This window comes from Chiloscyllium punctatum, chromosome 25 (genome assembly GCF_047496795.1).
Source record: "Chiloscyllium punctatum isolate Juve2018m chromosome 25, sChiPun1.3, whole genome shotgun sequence".
Lineage (NCBI taxonomy): Eukaryota > Metazoa > Chordata > Chondrichthyes > Orectolobiformes > Hemiscylliidae > Chiloscyllium > Chiloscyllium punctatum.
The window spans coordinates 70,210,269-70,226,607 of record NC_092763.1 but is presented as its reverse complement, the minus strand read 5'-3'; the positions used below and the strand labels follow the sequence as shown (position 1 = coordinate 70,226,607).

The window sequence follows — 16,339 nt, the reverse complement described above, 5'->3', positions numbered from 1 at the left end:
AGAGGCAAGCAAGGTGCTAGCATGGATAGAAGCTTGGCTGTCTGGCAGAAAGCAGAGAGTGGACATAAAAAGGGTCTTTCTTAGGATAGCAGCCGAATACAACTGGTGTTCAACAAGTGTTGGGACCACAACTTTGTACTTTATACATTAACGATTTAGATGAAGGAACTGAGGGCATTCTGGCTAAGTTTGCAGGCAAAACAAAGATAGGTGAAGGGACTGATAGCATTGAGGAGGCGAAGAGGCTGCAGAAGGATTTGGACAGGTGAAGAAAGTGGGCAAAGAAGTGACAGATGGAGTACAACATGGGAAAGTGAGAGGTCATGCACTTTGGCATGGATTATTTTCTAAATGGGGAGAAAATTCAGAAGTCTGAAGTGCAGAGAAACTTAGGAGTTCTAGTCCAGGATTTTTTCAAGGTAAACTTGCAGGTTGAGTCAGTAGTTAGGAATGCAAATGCAATGATGGTGTTTATTTTGAGGACTTTAACATATAAGGAGGGATATACTTCTGAGGCTATATATGGCTCTGGTCTGACCATATTTGGAGTATTGTGTGCAGTTTTAGGCACCATATTCTCACAAAGGACTTTCTGGCCCTTGAGCATGTTGAGAGGAGGTTCATGAGAATGGTCCCAGGAATGTAACATGAAGAACATTTGAGGACTCTGTGTCTATACTTGATGGCGTTTAGAAAGATTAGGGGGAATCTAATTGAAACACATACTGAATGGCCTGGACAGAGTAAAATTTGGGAAGATGTTTCCTTTGGTAGGAGAGACTAGGACCCAAGGACACAGCCGTAGAGTAAAGGGAAGACCTTTTAGAATGGAGATAAGGAGATTCTTCTTCGGCTAGAAAGTGGTGAATCTATAGGCCAGGTCATTGAGTATATTTAAGACTGAGATAGATAGGTTAATGAGTATTTAGGGAATCGAGGGTTACGGGGAGAATGAGGTTGAGAAACCTATCAGGCAAAAGTGAGGACTGCAGATGCTGGAAACCAGAGTTTAGATCAGAGTGATGCTGGAAAAGCACAGCAGGTCAGGCACCATCTGAGGAGCAGGAAAATCGACGTTTTGGGCAAAAGCCCTTCATTGGGAATAGAGGCAGGAATAGAGGACAGAGGGGAGGGTGGAGCAGATAGTTGGGAAGGATACCTTCACCACATCCACCAATATCATTTATTGTATCCGTTGCTCCCAATGCGGTCTCCTGTACAATGGGGAGACTGGACGCCTTCTCACAGAGCGATTCAGGGAACATCTCCGGGACACACGGACCAATCAGCCCCACCACCCCATGGCCCAACATTTCAACTTTCCCCTCCCACTCTGCCAAGGACATGTAGGTCCTGGACTTCCTCCATTGCTGCACCCTCACCACCTGACACCTGGAGGAAGAACGCCTCATCTTCCGCCTCAGAACACTTTAATCCCAGGGCATCAATGTGGACTTCATTAGTTTCCTCATTTCTCCTCCCCCCACCTCACCCCAGTTCCAACCTTCCAGTTCAGCACTGTCCTACCTGCCAATCTCCATTCTCACCTATCCACTCCACCCTCCCCTCTGACCTATCACCTCCATCCCCACCCCCATTCACCTACTGTACTCTTTGCTACCTTCTCCCCAGGTACCCCCCCCCCCCCCCCCGCCGCCAATTTATCTCTCCACCTTGGAGGCTCCCTGCCTCTATTCCTGATGAAGAGCTTTTGCCCGAAACGTCGATTTTCCTGCTCCTTGGATGCTGCCTGACCTGTGCCTTTCCAGCACGACTCTGATCTAAAAACTGAGAAACCTATCAACCGTGATTGAATGGCAGAGCAGACTCGATGGGCTGAATGGCCTAATTTCTGCTCCTATGTGTTATGGTCTCATATGTTCTAAATAAATTAGACATTATACATGTACTTAATAAAAGAATAAAGGATATTAAACTGATTACTGGGTCATTAGATTTATTTACTATTTGCTGGTGTGTGTTTAATTCATTCATGCAGTTTCACAGAAGTGCTGTTTTAACAGTAAAGGGGATAGCGGCCCTGTTTATGTATTTAACAAGTACATATTAGTTGGGGAAACTGTTTGATCTGCAATGTATTCAAGTCCTGAGAGATGGTTGGTAAGGGCTTAAGGACAAAAGATAATATTATAATCTTTCCATAGTTTCATGTGGGTTGTGGAGACACTGTGATGGTCAGGGTATTGTTTCTGAATAGGTTAGTAGTCTTTGATAGTTATTCAGAGGTAGCTTTTGATGTAAATGCAGACAAAAATGCTGCAGATGCTGGAATCCTAGGTGGACAACCAGGAGGCTGGAAGAACACAGCAAGCCAGACAGCATCAGGAGATGGAGAAATCAACATTTTGGGTGTAACCCAGTTGAAAGTGTGAAGGAATAGTAATGGGTTTAGAAAGAATGTTTTAATTTGACGGTATTAGGCAAGAACTTTTGAAAGCTGATTGGAGGCAGATGTTCACAGGTAAAGAGATGGCTGGTAAATGGGAAGCTTTCAGAAATGAGATAACGAGAATCCAGAAAAAGTATATTCCTGTCAGGGTGAAAGGAAAGGCTGGTAGGTATAGGGAATGCTGGATGACTAAAGAAATTGAGGGTTTGGTTAAGAAAAAGAAGGACGCATGTGTAAGGTATAGACAGGATAGATCGAGTGAATCCTTAGAGTATAAAGGAAGTTGGAGTATACTTAAGAGGGGAAATCAGGAGGGCAAAACGGGGACATGAGATAGCTTTGGCAAATAGAATTAAAGAGAATCCAAAGGGTTTTTACAAATATATTAAGGACAAAAGGGTAACTAGGGAGAGAATAGGGCCCCTCGAAGATCAGCAAGGTAGCCTTTCTGTGGAGCTGCAGAAAATGGGGGAGATACTAAGTGAGTATTTTGCATCAGTATTTACTGTGGAAAATGATATAGAAGATATACACTGTAGGGAAATAGATGGTGACATCTTGCAAAATGTCTAGATTATAGAGGAGGAAGTGCTGGATGTCTTGAAACGGTTAAAGGTAGATAAAGCCCCAGGGCTTGATCAGGCGTACCCGAGAACTCTGTGGGAAGCTAGAGAAGTGATTGCTGGGCCTCTTGCTGAGATATTTGTATCATCGATAGTCACAGGTGAGGTGCCAGAAGACTAGACGTTGGCAAATGTGCCACTGTTGAAGAAGGGCGATAAAGACAAGCAGGGAACTATAGACCAGTGAGCCTGACCTCAGTGGTGGGCAAGTTGTTGGAGAGAATCCTGAGGGACAGGCTGTACATGTATTTGGAAAGGCAAGGGCTGATTAGGGTTGATTAGGGATAGTCAACATAGCTTTGTGAGTGGGAAATCATGTCTCACAAACTTGATTGAGTTTTTTGAAGAAGTAACGAAGAGGATTGATGAGGGCAGGGCAGTAGATGTGATCTGTATGGACTTCAGTAAGGCATTCGACAAGATTCCCCATGGGAGACTGGTTAGCAAGGATGGATCTCATGGAATACATGGAGAACTAGCCATTTGGATACAGAACTGACTCAAAGAAGACAAGAGGATGGTGGTGGAGGGTTGTTTTTCAGACTGGAGGCCTGTGACCAATGGAGTGCCACAAGGATCGGTGCTGGGTCCTCTACTTTTTGTCATTTACATAAATGATTTGGATGCGAGCATAAGAAGTACAGTTTGTAAGTTTGCAGATGACACCAAAATTGGAGATGTAGTGGACAGCGAAGAGGGTTACCTCAGATTACAACAGGATCTTGACCAGATGGGTCGAAGGGTCTGTTTCCATGTTGTACATCTCTATGACTCTATCTTGCAACAGTAAATTGCACTACAGAAATGCAGTTTAATGAATGAATGAATGAACGAATGAAAATGCCTTATAGTAAATAACAGGTTAGTAAAGAGTTATGAATGAATGAATGGGAATGTGGTATCCATGAAAACGGCGAGTTAGAAAAGATACATATAACACAATACATATCTTACAGTGGTATCAAAACAATTGATATGTAGAAAATTTTGTATTGCCACTGACAATTATTCTCATATTTCTGCAAAATCATGCTCTAGATCAGAAATTGATTCTTTGAATGCACTGAGTGGAAACCCAACTGACTTTAAAAAAATCGAAAGTGATATTGCATTGATTTGGGATGGCTGTCAAAGATTGCTGCAATTTTGCATCACAGTACTTTGTACTTTCCAAAAGCTATTGAAATGGAGACAACCTACCTGCAGAGCCACACCTGGAACAATAATCTTGAAAGCTAGAGAATGTAGGTTGTCTGTTATTGCAAAAGCTTGTCACTTGAGTACTCAACTGGATGGAGACAAACTGTTAAAACATAACCACTTGGACAATGAGACTTTGGCTGATAGAGGAATTCCCAGTCAGAATTGAATTATGTTACCATCGGAATAGACTAGCCATGATTTGGATCAGTTAGAGAGATCACATGAAAAATCAGCTCTTTGTGTGTTATAAGCCAACATATTTCTCTCCAGAACATAAAAAGTGACTGAGTTGATGAAAAATAAGATCCTAATCCTTTTAATTTTACTGGTCTCTATCCTACCCACTGAATAATCTATGTGTGCATGTGTGTGTGAACTTTGAGTATGTATATGAAAGCTGATGTGGTTTTGAAATTATTATTTTACTTGGATTAAGTACAATGGAGGGATTCCTAATGAAGGGCTTTTGCCCGAAACGTTGATTTTCCTGCTCCTTGGATGCTGCCTGACCTGCTGTGCTTTTCCAGCACCACTCTTCTAATTTAGACTCTAATCTCCAGCGTCTGCAGTCCTCACTTTTGCCTACTTAAGTACAATGACGACTATCTCCTTTTTGAAACGTTCAAGAAATCCTATCTGGTTGTGTTTTTTATGATCACAGCACGTAAATAGTTAATTGTTTATTGAAAAAGCAAGCATACCTGTTGTGGTCAAATGAGAAGAAGGAATCGAAGGAAAAGATAGATATTTGACCTTGCCCTGCAAGCCTCTACACTCCGCCTGATTTGGTCATGATCAAGCTCTGATGGTAATACACTCAGAGTACACGGGGGAAATCAGATGCTCAGAATACACATGAAAATGTCAACATTATGCTGCAGATAGGTGGTGCCATATTCTTACTATCATAACACTGCATGATTTGCACCATTAGAGCAGATCATTTGCCTGTAGTTAAAAATGATCTTTGGCTTTTGATACTTTATATGTTGTTCAAGAGGTTTAATTATCAGTGCCACACAATTAAACGCTACAAAATATCATGAAGGAAAATCTGCTCATCAGGTAAACACCATTAACCAGTCAGTCTTAGGCTCCCTGGATAGATCCCAGTAGGAGGTTACATATGTCAGGAAAAATAAATTTAAGCACTGCCTTACAAGGAGCTAAGGCACAAATCTATTCCAACAGGTCAGGGGTGATACAGAATGCCTTTTGGCACAGATCCAGTCCCATACACATCATTGGAACAAAAGCGTAGTTTGGACAAAGTGTCCTCATGAACAATTAACAAACGTTTGAAATGTGGTACAAAGCACACTAGTCAATCACCAGTGATGGCCCTCAAGATTACTGTGTTTGTTATTTCTGCACATTTTTCAAAACCCACTTTTAAACAATTATTGCCCTGTTGTTTAAAACAAGATGGACAAACACATCAAACCCTCAGAAATATTTCCCAATTGGGTGATATTGCACAAACTAATCTATTGCACAGTGTTAAGGAGTCAGTAATTTCACTTAAAGACAAATCTGACAGACTTTGTTGACCTTGACCATTTCTTGCTCTTTTTCTCTGATTAATTCACAGAATGTGGATGTCATTGGCCAGGTCTACATTTATTACCCATTTCTAATTGCCCTACAGAGCTTGGTGGTGAGCTTCTTCTTGGACCATTGCCATCCATATGACATAGGTATGCCCCCAGTTCTGTTAGAAAGAGAGTTCCAGGTTGCACACCACAAGTGGCAGGCAATGGTTATCTTTGAGGGGAATATTCAATCATCTCCCATTGACATTAAATGGTATCAACCATGCTAAATCCTCCATTATGAAAGGCATGGGTGCTATCATGAATCAAAAGTGAACTGGACCAACCAAGTTAATATTGTGGCAACAACATAACTCACCTTTTGACTCACAAAAGCTTGTCCACCATTTGCAAGACGTGTCAGGAGTATGATGAAATACACTCCACTTGACTGAATGTGTATAGCTCAACAAGCTCAAAATCAAGAACCCAGCAGCTTGCTTCATTGTCCACCACCCTCAGCATTAACTCTCTCCATCACTGATACACAGTGACAGCATCTATGTACATTCATCACCACCTTCTCCAGGGAAATTAGAGATGGATAATTACTGGCTTGGCTAACAATGCATCTCAACAATGTATTCAAAAAAATTCAGTGATGTACAGAGAGAGATACATAATCATCATTAACTGTACTTTGACTCAAGATGATGTCTTCTCGAGGTTACAAGTTTCTTCATTGTGACTAAACATGCTGATTCACAAACTGCAGGTTATTGGGCACGTGGGGCAGGGTAACCCATGAAATAGTGAGGTCCAGAGTAAAGGCTTTACTTCCTCTTCTTTCCTTCCCTGGCGCTTCTGTGCTTCCTCATTGAGCCATTGTGACTTGAAGTGTGGTGTAGCCTGATCGACAACTTCTTGCCAGTTTCAGCATCTCGTAGCAAATTCTTCCTCATCATTAATGTCAATGTACACCTTAAGGACAGCTTCAGAATGTGGATTTAGCTTTGTCAACTTTCAAGAATTGTCCAAATTTCTTGTATGATGAACTGAAGAGTGAGTTGAAAATCTGGTGCAGAGTAAGCAACAACATTGCAATTATCCATTAACTTTAGATCAAGTATGTCTCTGTATATATTTCTTTCTCTATATATACCTTTTTATCTCTGTCCTTATGTCTGTGTTCTCTTCTCTATCTGTTTATCTTTGTATATATGTCTCTATCTCTATATCCCTTTATGTATATTTGTATTTGTTTTGTCTGAATCTCTATTTATATATCTTTCTGTGTACATCTCTATCTGTCTCTACATATATATATATCTTTGTATCTCTCTGTATATCTCTAACTATGCTAGAAATCACATGACACTGGGTTGTAGACCAACTGGTTTATTTGAAACCGCAAGCTTTTGGAGCCCCCACTGACTGAGGAAGGAGCAGGGCTCTGAAAGATTGCGGTTTCAAATAAACCTGTTGGACTATAATCCAGTGACATGTGATTTTTTACTTTGTCCACCCCAGTCAAACGCCAGCACTTCCACAGCATATCTCTAAATATATATAAGTATTGTTGTAGCTCTCTATCCAGATATTTTTGTTTTTTTTTTCTGTAACTATCTCTTTGTAACTCTGCCTCCCTGGGCATATGCACTGTATATATCTGTACTTCCCTATTTGTACATCTTCAGAGTCATAGAGTCATAGAGATGTAAAGCATGGAAGCAGACCCGTCGGTCCAACCTGTCCATGCCAACCAGCTATCCTAACCCAATCTAATCCCATCTGCCAGCAGCTGGCCCATATCCCTCCAAACCCTTCCTATTCATATACCCATTCAGATACCTTTTAAATGTTGCAATTGTACTAGCCTTCACCACTTCCTCTGGCAGCTCATTCCATACACATACCACCCTCCACGTGAAAAAGTTGCCTCTTAGGTCTCTTTTATATCTTTCCCTTCTCACCCTAAACCTATGCTTGCTAGTTCTGGACATTGTCAACTTATCCTATCCATGCCCCTCATGATTTTATAAACGTCTATAAGGTCACCCCTCAGCCTACGATGCTCCAGGGAAAACAGCGCCAGTCTATTCAACCTCTCCCTATAGCTCAAATCCCCCAACCCTGGCAACATCCTTGTAAATCTTTTCTGAACCCTTTCAAGTTTCACAACATATTTCCGATAGGAAGGAGACCAGAATTGTACGGAAGATTCCATAAGTGGCTTAACCAATGTCCTGTACAGAGCAACATGGCCTTCCAACTACTGTACTCAGTACTCTGACCAATAAAGGAAAGCATACCAAACATCTTCTTCACTATCCTATCTACCTGCGACTCCACTTTCAAGGAGCAATGAACCTGCACTCCAAGGTCTCTTTGTTCAGCAACACTCCCTAGGACCTTACCATTAAGTGTATAAGTCCTGCTAAGATTTGCTTTCTCAAAATGCAGCACCTCTCATTTATCTAAATTAAACTCCATGTGCCACTTCTCAGCCCATTGGCCCATCTGATCAAGATCCGGTTGTAATCTAAGGTACCCCTCTCTTTCACTATATTTCAATCTGTGTACTTTTGTATTTCTCTATAATTCTATTTTGAGCTCTCTCTATATACATATCTATCTCTCTGTCCTTGGATCTCTGTATACCTCTATCTCTGATACTATTTATATATGATGTGGAGATTCCAGTGTTGGACTGGGGTGGACAAAGTTAAAAATAACACAACACCACAGGTTATAGTCCTAAAGGATTGTTTGGAAGTACCTGTATTAGCTATCTTTGAAGGATAGTACTTCCAAATAAACCTGTTGGACTATAACTTGGTGTTATGTGATTTTTAACTGTTTATACAGGTATCTGGATCTCTCTCTATCTCTCTCTCTGTATATCACCTTATATCTCCCTCTCTTTGTATATTATATGTGTGCAAGTGTAATTTCTATGATTCTGAACCTCTTTGAATATATGCGTATCTTGCTGTATTTATCTGCATCTCTACTTCTGAATCTGTGTCTTTGTATATCTGTATGTGTCTGCATATCTCAGTTTATATCTCTGGTTCACTCTGTAGCTTTTAGTCTTTGGATCTCTTGCTCTGTCTGTCTGTATAACTCTACCGCTGCACATATCTGTGTCTCTCTTTGTATATATCACTCTGTGTGTCTCTCTGTAAATCCCTTTCATGATATGGATCTGTAATTCTGTCTCTCCACATATATATCCTTATATGTCTCTGTATATCTCCCCTTTGTGTATGTCAGAATTTCTCTGTCTCTGGATCGTTCATTCTTTGTATGTCTCTGTCTCTCTGTATAGTATTCTATATATCTCCCCTTAGGATGTATCTCTATTTCTCTATCCTTTTTTATATCTGTCTGTATATACCTGCACTTCTGTATATGTCCATATTCTCTATGTCTGCATCTCTCTGTCTCACTTTCTCTGTGTATATCTCCACTTGTATGGTATCTCTCTGTCTCTGACTCTTTGTGTATATATTTCTGTATTTCTCCCTTTCTGTATATTTGCACCTCTCTGTGTCTGGATCTCTCTCTCTGTGTTTCTCTTACCCTCTCTTTCTATATTATCTCTGGATTTCGCTCCTTTTGTATATCTCCCACTCCCCTGTGTATATTTCTCTTTCCATCTCTCTATATCTCCTCCCTTTGTATATATTTGTATCTGTCCGTCTCAAGATTGCTCCTTTTCTTGATATATGGCCCTTCAGTATATATCTATCTTTGTCTCTGTATATATCTCCCCCTGTATATATCTCCCTGTCTCTAGATCCTCACTTTGTATATATCTCCCACTCTACATGTCCATATCTCCCTTTCTGTGTATATCTTTATATATCTGTATCAGGCTCTGGATCTCTCTCTCTTTGTGTATATCTTCCAATCCATATATCTGTATTTCCTTCTCTCTGTGTGTCTATATATACCTGTATCTGTCTGTCTCTAGATTGCTCCCTCTTTTTGTAGACATCTCCTTTTGTGTATGTGTGTATCGCCTTCTCTTTATATATCTCCCTCTCTGTGTACATCTGTCTCCAGATCTCTCCCTTCCTTTGTACATATGTTCTTCTCTATATGACTGTATCTCCCTCTGTGTGTATATCAGTAAGTACCTGTCTCTAGACCGCTCATTCTGTATATGTCTGAACCTCCCTCTCTGTATACATCTTCCTGTCTGTGTGCATCTGCATGTTTCTACATCTGTCTATATATATATATATTCATTCCCTGCTGCATATGTCCATATCTCCTCAGTGTGTATCTGTATCTATCTCCCATTCTCGTTCTCTTTGCATACCTCCTTCTGTATATGTCTGTATCTTCCTCGCTGTGTATGTTTGTATCTATTTGCAGTTCTGTTTCTCCTTCATAGTCCGGGAACCCCGCACTGCCCAATTCTACCTCCTTCCCAAGATCCACAAGTCTGACCACCCTGGCCGACCCATTGTCTCAGCATGCTCCTGTCCCACTGAACTCATCTCTACCTACCTCGACACTGTCCTATCCCCCCTAGTCCAGGAACTCCCCACATATATTCAAGACACCACCCATGCCCTCCACCTCCTCCAAAACTTCCATTTCCCCGGTCCTCAACGCCTCATCTTCACCATGGATATCCAATCCCTCTACACCTCCATCCACCATGACCAGGGCCTCCAAGCCCTCCGTTTCTTCCTTTCCCAACGTCCCCAACAATACCCTTCAACCCACACTCTCATTTGTTTGGCCGAACTGGTCCTCACCCTTAACAATTTCTCCTTCGAATCCTCCACTTCCTCCAGACCAAAGGGGTAGCCGTGGGCACCCGTATGGGCCCCAGCTATGCCTGTCTCTTTGTTGGCTACGTAGAACAGTCCATCCTCCGTAGTTACACCAGCACCACTCCCCACCTCTTCCTCCGCTACACTGATGACTGCATTGGCACCACCTTGTGCTCCTGCGAGGAGGTTGAGCAATTCATCAACTTCACCAACACACTCCACCCTGACCTTAAATTTACCTGGACCATCTCTAACACCTCCCTCCCCTTCCTGGATCTCTCCATCTCCATTAGTGATGACCAACATGACACCGACATTTTTTACAAACCCACCTACTCCCACAGCTACCTGGATTACACCTCTTCCCACCCTACCTCCTTCAAAAATGCCATCCCATATTCCCAATTCGTCCGCCTCCACCATATATGCTCCCAGAGGACCAGTTCCACCACAGAACACATCAGATGGCCTCTTTCTTTCGAGACCGCAATTTCCCTTCCCACGTGGTTAAAGATGCCCTCCAACGCATCTCATCCACTCCCCCACTCTGCCCTCAGACCCCACCTCTCCAACCATAACAAGGACAGAACTCTCACTGGTGCTCACCTTTCACCCTGCCAACCTTCGCATAAACCAAATCATCTGCTGACATTTCCACTACCTCCAAACAGACCCCACCAGCAGGAATATATTTCCCTCCCCATCCCTTTCCGCCTTCCACAAAGACCGTTACTTCCGTGACTACCTGGTCAGGTCCACGCCCCCCAACAACCCATCCTCCCACCCTCGCACCTTCCCCTGCCACCGCAGGAATTGCAAAACCTGCGCCCACACCTCCTCCCAAGGCCCCAAAGGAGCCTTCCACATCCATCAAAGTTTTACCTGCACATTAACCAATATCATTTATTGTATCCGTTGCTCCCGATGCAGTCTCCTCTACACTGGGGAGACTGGACGCCTCCTAGCAGAGCGCTTTAGGGAACATCTCTGGGACACCCGCACCAATCAACCATACCGCCCTGTAGCCCAACATTTCAACTCCCCCTCCCACTCAGCCGAGGACATGGAGGTCCTGGGCCATCTTCACCGCCGCTCCCTCACCACCCGACACCTGGAGGAAGAACGCCTCAGCTTCTGCCTTGGAACACTTCAACCCCAGGGCACCAATGTGGACTTCACCAGTTTCTTTATTTCCCCTTCCCCCACCTCACGCCAGTTCCAAACTTCCAGCTCAGCACTGTCCCCATGACCTGTTCTACCAGCTTATCTTCTTTTCCATCTATCCACTCCACCCTCCTGTCTGACCTATCACCTTCATCCCCACCCCCACCCCCACTCACCTATTGTACTCTATGCTACTTTCTCCCCACCCCCACCCTCCTCTCATTTATCTCTCCACCCTTCAGGCACTCTGCCTGTATTCCTGATAAAGGGCTTTTGCCCGAAACATCGATTTTCCTGCTCCTCGGATGCTGCCTGAACTGCTGTGCTTTTCCGCACCACTCTACTCCAGAATCTGGTGTCCAGCATCTGCAGTCATTGTTTTTAACCTATATCCCCCTCTATATATGTCTGCAACCCCCTCTAGTGTATATCTGTATTTCTCTCCAGTTTGCTATATATATCACCCTCTGTGCCTGTATCCATGATTAGATTAGATTCCCTACAGTGTGGAATCAGGCCCTTCAGCCCAACACGTCCACACTGACCCTCCAAAGAGTAACCCACCCCCCTCTGACAAATGTTCCTAACAACTATGGGCATTTTAGCACAGCCAATTCACCTGACCTGCACATCTTTGGACTGTGGGAGGAAACCGGAACACCCAGAGGAAACCCACGCAGACATGTGGAGAATATGCAAACTCCACACAGACAGTCACCCGAGGTTGGAATCAAACCTGGGACCCTGGCGCTGTGAGGCAGCAGTGCTAACCCAGGGCATCAATGTGGACTTCACCAGTGGAGGAGCTGGTGTTGGACTGGGATGGACAAAGTTAAAAACCACACAACATCAGGCTATAACCCAACAGGTTTATTTGGAAACACTAGCTTTTGAAAACTAGTGCTCCCAAATAAACCTGTAGAACTGTAACCTGGTATTGTGTGATTTTTAACTATGCCTGTATCCACCTCTAAGTCTCTCTTTCCCTCTCTGTGCATATCTCCCTCTCTGTATATCTGCCCTCAGTGTGTACTGTATCTGCTGTGGGGTTCCTGCGGGGGGGAGGGGCATGCCAGAGCCGCCTCATCTGCGCCCTCTGCAGACCCCGGGCGGCGTTGCGGGCAGCACGGGCTCTTTCTTCTTTTCTTCTGCTCGCTTGTCAAGGCCCAGGAGGAACCGTGAGTACAGTCAGAGAGAAAAATAACAAATTAAATTACCAGGAACTTCCTGTCTTCTTTTGTGAGATTGTAAACGGGTTCTTACAACACTCGACCTGAGGCGGGGAGGGAAAATAAAGTGGCTTTGAGTCGGAAATCGGCGCGACGACGCCACCTTTAATGAACCAGGAAGAGGAAAGCCTGTCACTCTTGTCATTATTTGCTTCTTGGCATTTTATAAACACATCTAAATATTTGTTTTCTGAGGTGATGTATTTGTGGACGGGATAATTCCCCATCTCCCTCCCTTTCCCTTCCTCCCTGGCTGGAGAGCTGTATCTTCAGATGAATGGTTGTTTCCCCCTTTAAAGAAAATGACTGGTGAGTCAGGAGGTAGACAGCACAAGAAGTAAAAAAAAGGCAAGAGTTTTAAAAAAATACAGCACTAGAGTCTTCTATTTGTTTATATGTTTACATTGTGATGATAAATGTTGGTGGGATGTTTCCATGCAGGCCTCTCTAGGCCTTTACTCTGAAAGGCACAACTGTCCTGTGGGCGTTTAAAATACTTGGTCTGAATGCAGGCATGCAGTTTTAGTGTTCGTTTATTGCACAGTTTTGATTTTCTTTCTTCATTACCCTGTTCCTTCATGATTAGTGTAGGGAAAAAAGGAACCTTAGTTATAGCAGGATGAATGTTATCTTCAGATGCATGACCCCTGAAGCGTGCCAGAAGTATCCTTGATGTGCTTGTGGAATACCAACTGTGTATTGTCCGCTGTTTAGATTTGTACATTTTGTTTTTGTTTGTTGCAAAACTTTTGAGGAAAGTGTCCTAAAATGTCTGTTTTGAAAAACACACAAACTCCTACTTGATTTTTATCATGTTTATTTAATTGGTATAAATTTTATTTTCAAATAGATAGCTGCCAAACCATACCATAAAATTATATTAGTGTCAAAACCTTTACAGTGGAACAAAATGTAATCTGAATTTAAGCATTCACAAAAATTGCAGTTTCTGATCTATACTTTGCTAAAGTATTGTTTTACATATGCTGATTGCTGTAACTTTGAGGATGCCTTTCATGTCATTCTTTCTGTATATATCTTTCACATCTTACAGCCATAATCATAGATGTACAGCATGGAAACAGACCCTTCGGTCCAACTAGTCCATGACGACCAGATATCCTAACCTAATCTAGTCCCATTTGCCAGCACTTATCTCATATCCCTTTGAACCCAGCCAGATGCCTTTTAAATGCTGTAATTGTACCAGCCTCCACCACTTCCTTTGACAGCTCATTCCATACATACACCACCCTCTATGTGGAAAAGTTGCTCCTTAGATCCCTTTTAAACCTTTCCCCTCTCACCCTAAACCTATGTCCTCTAATTCTGTACTTCCCCCACCCCAGGGAAAAGACCTTATCTATTTATCCTATCCATGCTCCTCATGATTTTATAAACCTCTACAAGGTCACCCCTCAGCCTCCGACATTCCAGGGAAGACAGCCCAGCCCACCCTATAGCTCAAATCCTCCAACCCTGGCAACATCCTTGTCAATCTTTTCTGAACCCTTTCAAGTTTCACAGCATCCTTCTGATATGAAGGAGACCAGAATTGCATGCAATTTTCCAAAAGTGGCCTAACCAATGTCCTGTACAGCTGCAACATGACTTCCCAATGCTCTGACCAGTAAAGGAAAGCATACCAAACACCTTCTTCCCAGAAAGTGAACTATCTTAAGGCATGGAGTCCTTCACAACTACCTTGACCATTTTCCATTTCTGTGGCACAAGCCTGTTAGTTTGTGTTCCTCCCAATGGCTTGGGTATCAGTAAAACCTGCGTTAGCTCAAATTTCACTTAAGATTGGAATTTGGGTTGGAATAAATTGAGAGCTGGAGAGAGAAAAAGTAGTTTTTATGTTTCCTCAGTTATCCATGGTCATTTGGTCAAGTTGAGTGACAGAGACAGTAGTAAATGATATAAGTTTATTAATTTAAATAAGATAAAAATATGTAACATTAATGCTACTATAGTATGGAGGTTAAATATAGGTTTCCTATAGAGCCTTCACTTATTACAGTCTCTTACTGTAAGAGACTGTAAGAAATGTCAAGTGGTCTCTTACTGGATTGTTGCAAGAAAGGGAGACCTGGAATGGGCCTGGCTATCTTTACTATGAAGAGCTGAATAACTAATCAGCACTTTGCCACATTTATTTTCCCTGGATGGACAAGCAGGTTCAAACTGCAAAGGAGCCAGTGTGTCTCTTGCATTTTGTAGATCCAGGGTGTTGAGTCCACACAGCATTCTGAGAGAAATAGTACTTTGAAGTAACCTGGCCACTTATGCACAGTGATAAGGAGAGGAGAGAGGGAAGGTGAGAAGGAGCGTGCAGAAATGGGAAGTGAGGAGCATTATCTTTTGTATGGTGGTTGAACTATGGGGTGGCACAGTGGTTAGCACTACTGCCTCACAGCGCCAGAGACCTGGGTTCAATTCCCACCTCAGGCAACTGTCTGTGTGGAGTTTGCACATTTTTCCCATGTCTGCATGGATTTCCTCCGAGAGATCCGGTTTCCTCCTACAGTCCAAAAAAAATGTGCAGGCTAGGTGAATTGGCCATGCTAAATTGTCCGTAGTGTTAGGTAAATGTAGGGGAATGTGTCTGGGTGGGTTCTCTTCAGAGGGTCGGTGTGGACTTGTTGGGACAAAGGGCCTATTTCCACAATGTAAGTAATCTAAAAAAAAACTTTTGTGACTACTTGGATATGAATGGTGGTGAAATTTGAGTTTAATAAAATCTTGAATTAAAAACTAATGGTAACAATTAACCATTGACCACCACCAGCTTCACTAATGTCCTTTTGGAAGGAAAATCTACCATTCTCATGTGGCCTAGCCTATATGCGACTTCAGGCCCATAATTAGCTGCCCTGTAAAATAGGCTAGCAACCCACTAAGTTGTTTCTAATTGCAACAAAGTTTGATAGTAGTTTTGAAATTGGAACAATTACCACCTTCACTTGGTATTGACCAAGGCATCGGATATGACAATAACACATAGCCCAGTTAACCCTGTAGTCTTCCTTATAAACTTTTAGGAGTTTGTGTCAAAATTAGGAGATCACTTATTACAGATAATACATCAGACGTCAACATTCCTAGGTGTGTCCTCTTTCACCAGCAGGATAGATCCAACAGAGGTGATGAAGCAGTGGGAAACAGTCACATGGGAGTTGCCATCATAGTACTAAACAGTGACTCCAGACATGGTGTCAGATGAAACAGGGACGCTTGCTGATTGTCACCAACCCCAACCTCTGCCCTCAGCTGATAAATTGGTTTCATAAGGCCAAAAGATATAAGACCGAAGTTAGACCATTTGGCCCATCGAGTCCACTCCACTTTTTGATCATGGCTGATATGTTTCTCAACCTCAGTC

General features: G+C 42.7%; 1 protein-coding gene across 1 annotated transcript in view; it reads left to right on the top strand.

Moving 5' to 3' along the window:
- The first annotated feature begins 13,030 nt into the window (after positions 1 to 13,030).
- zbtb33 (zinc finger and BTB domain containing 33) overlaps positions 13,031 to 16,339 on the top strand; it is a 36,498-nt gene continuing 33,189 nt past the window's right edge. The window contains 1 exon segment of the mRNA XM_072595500.1: positions 13,031 to 13,263. Coding sequence (XP_072451601.1) covers positions 13,257 to 13,263 — 7 coding nt within the window. The 5' untranslated portion in view covers positions 13,031 to 13,256.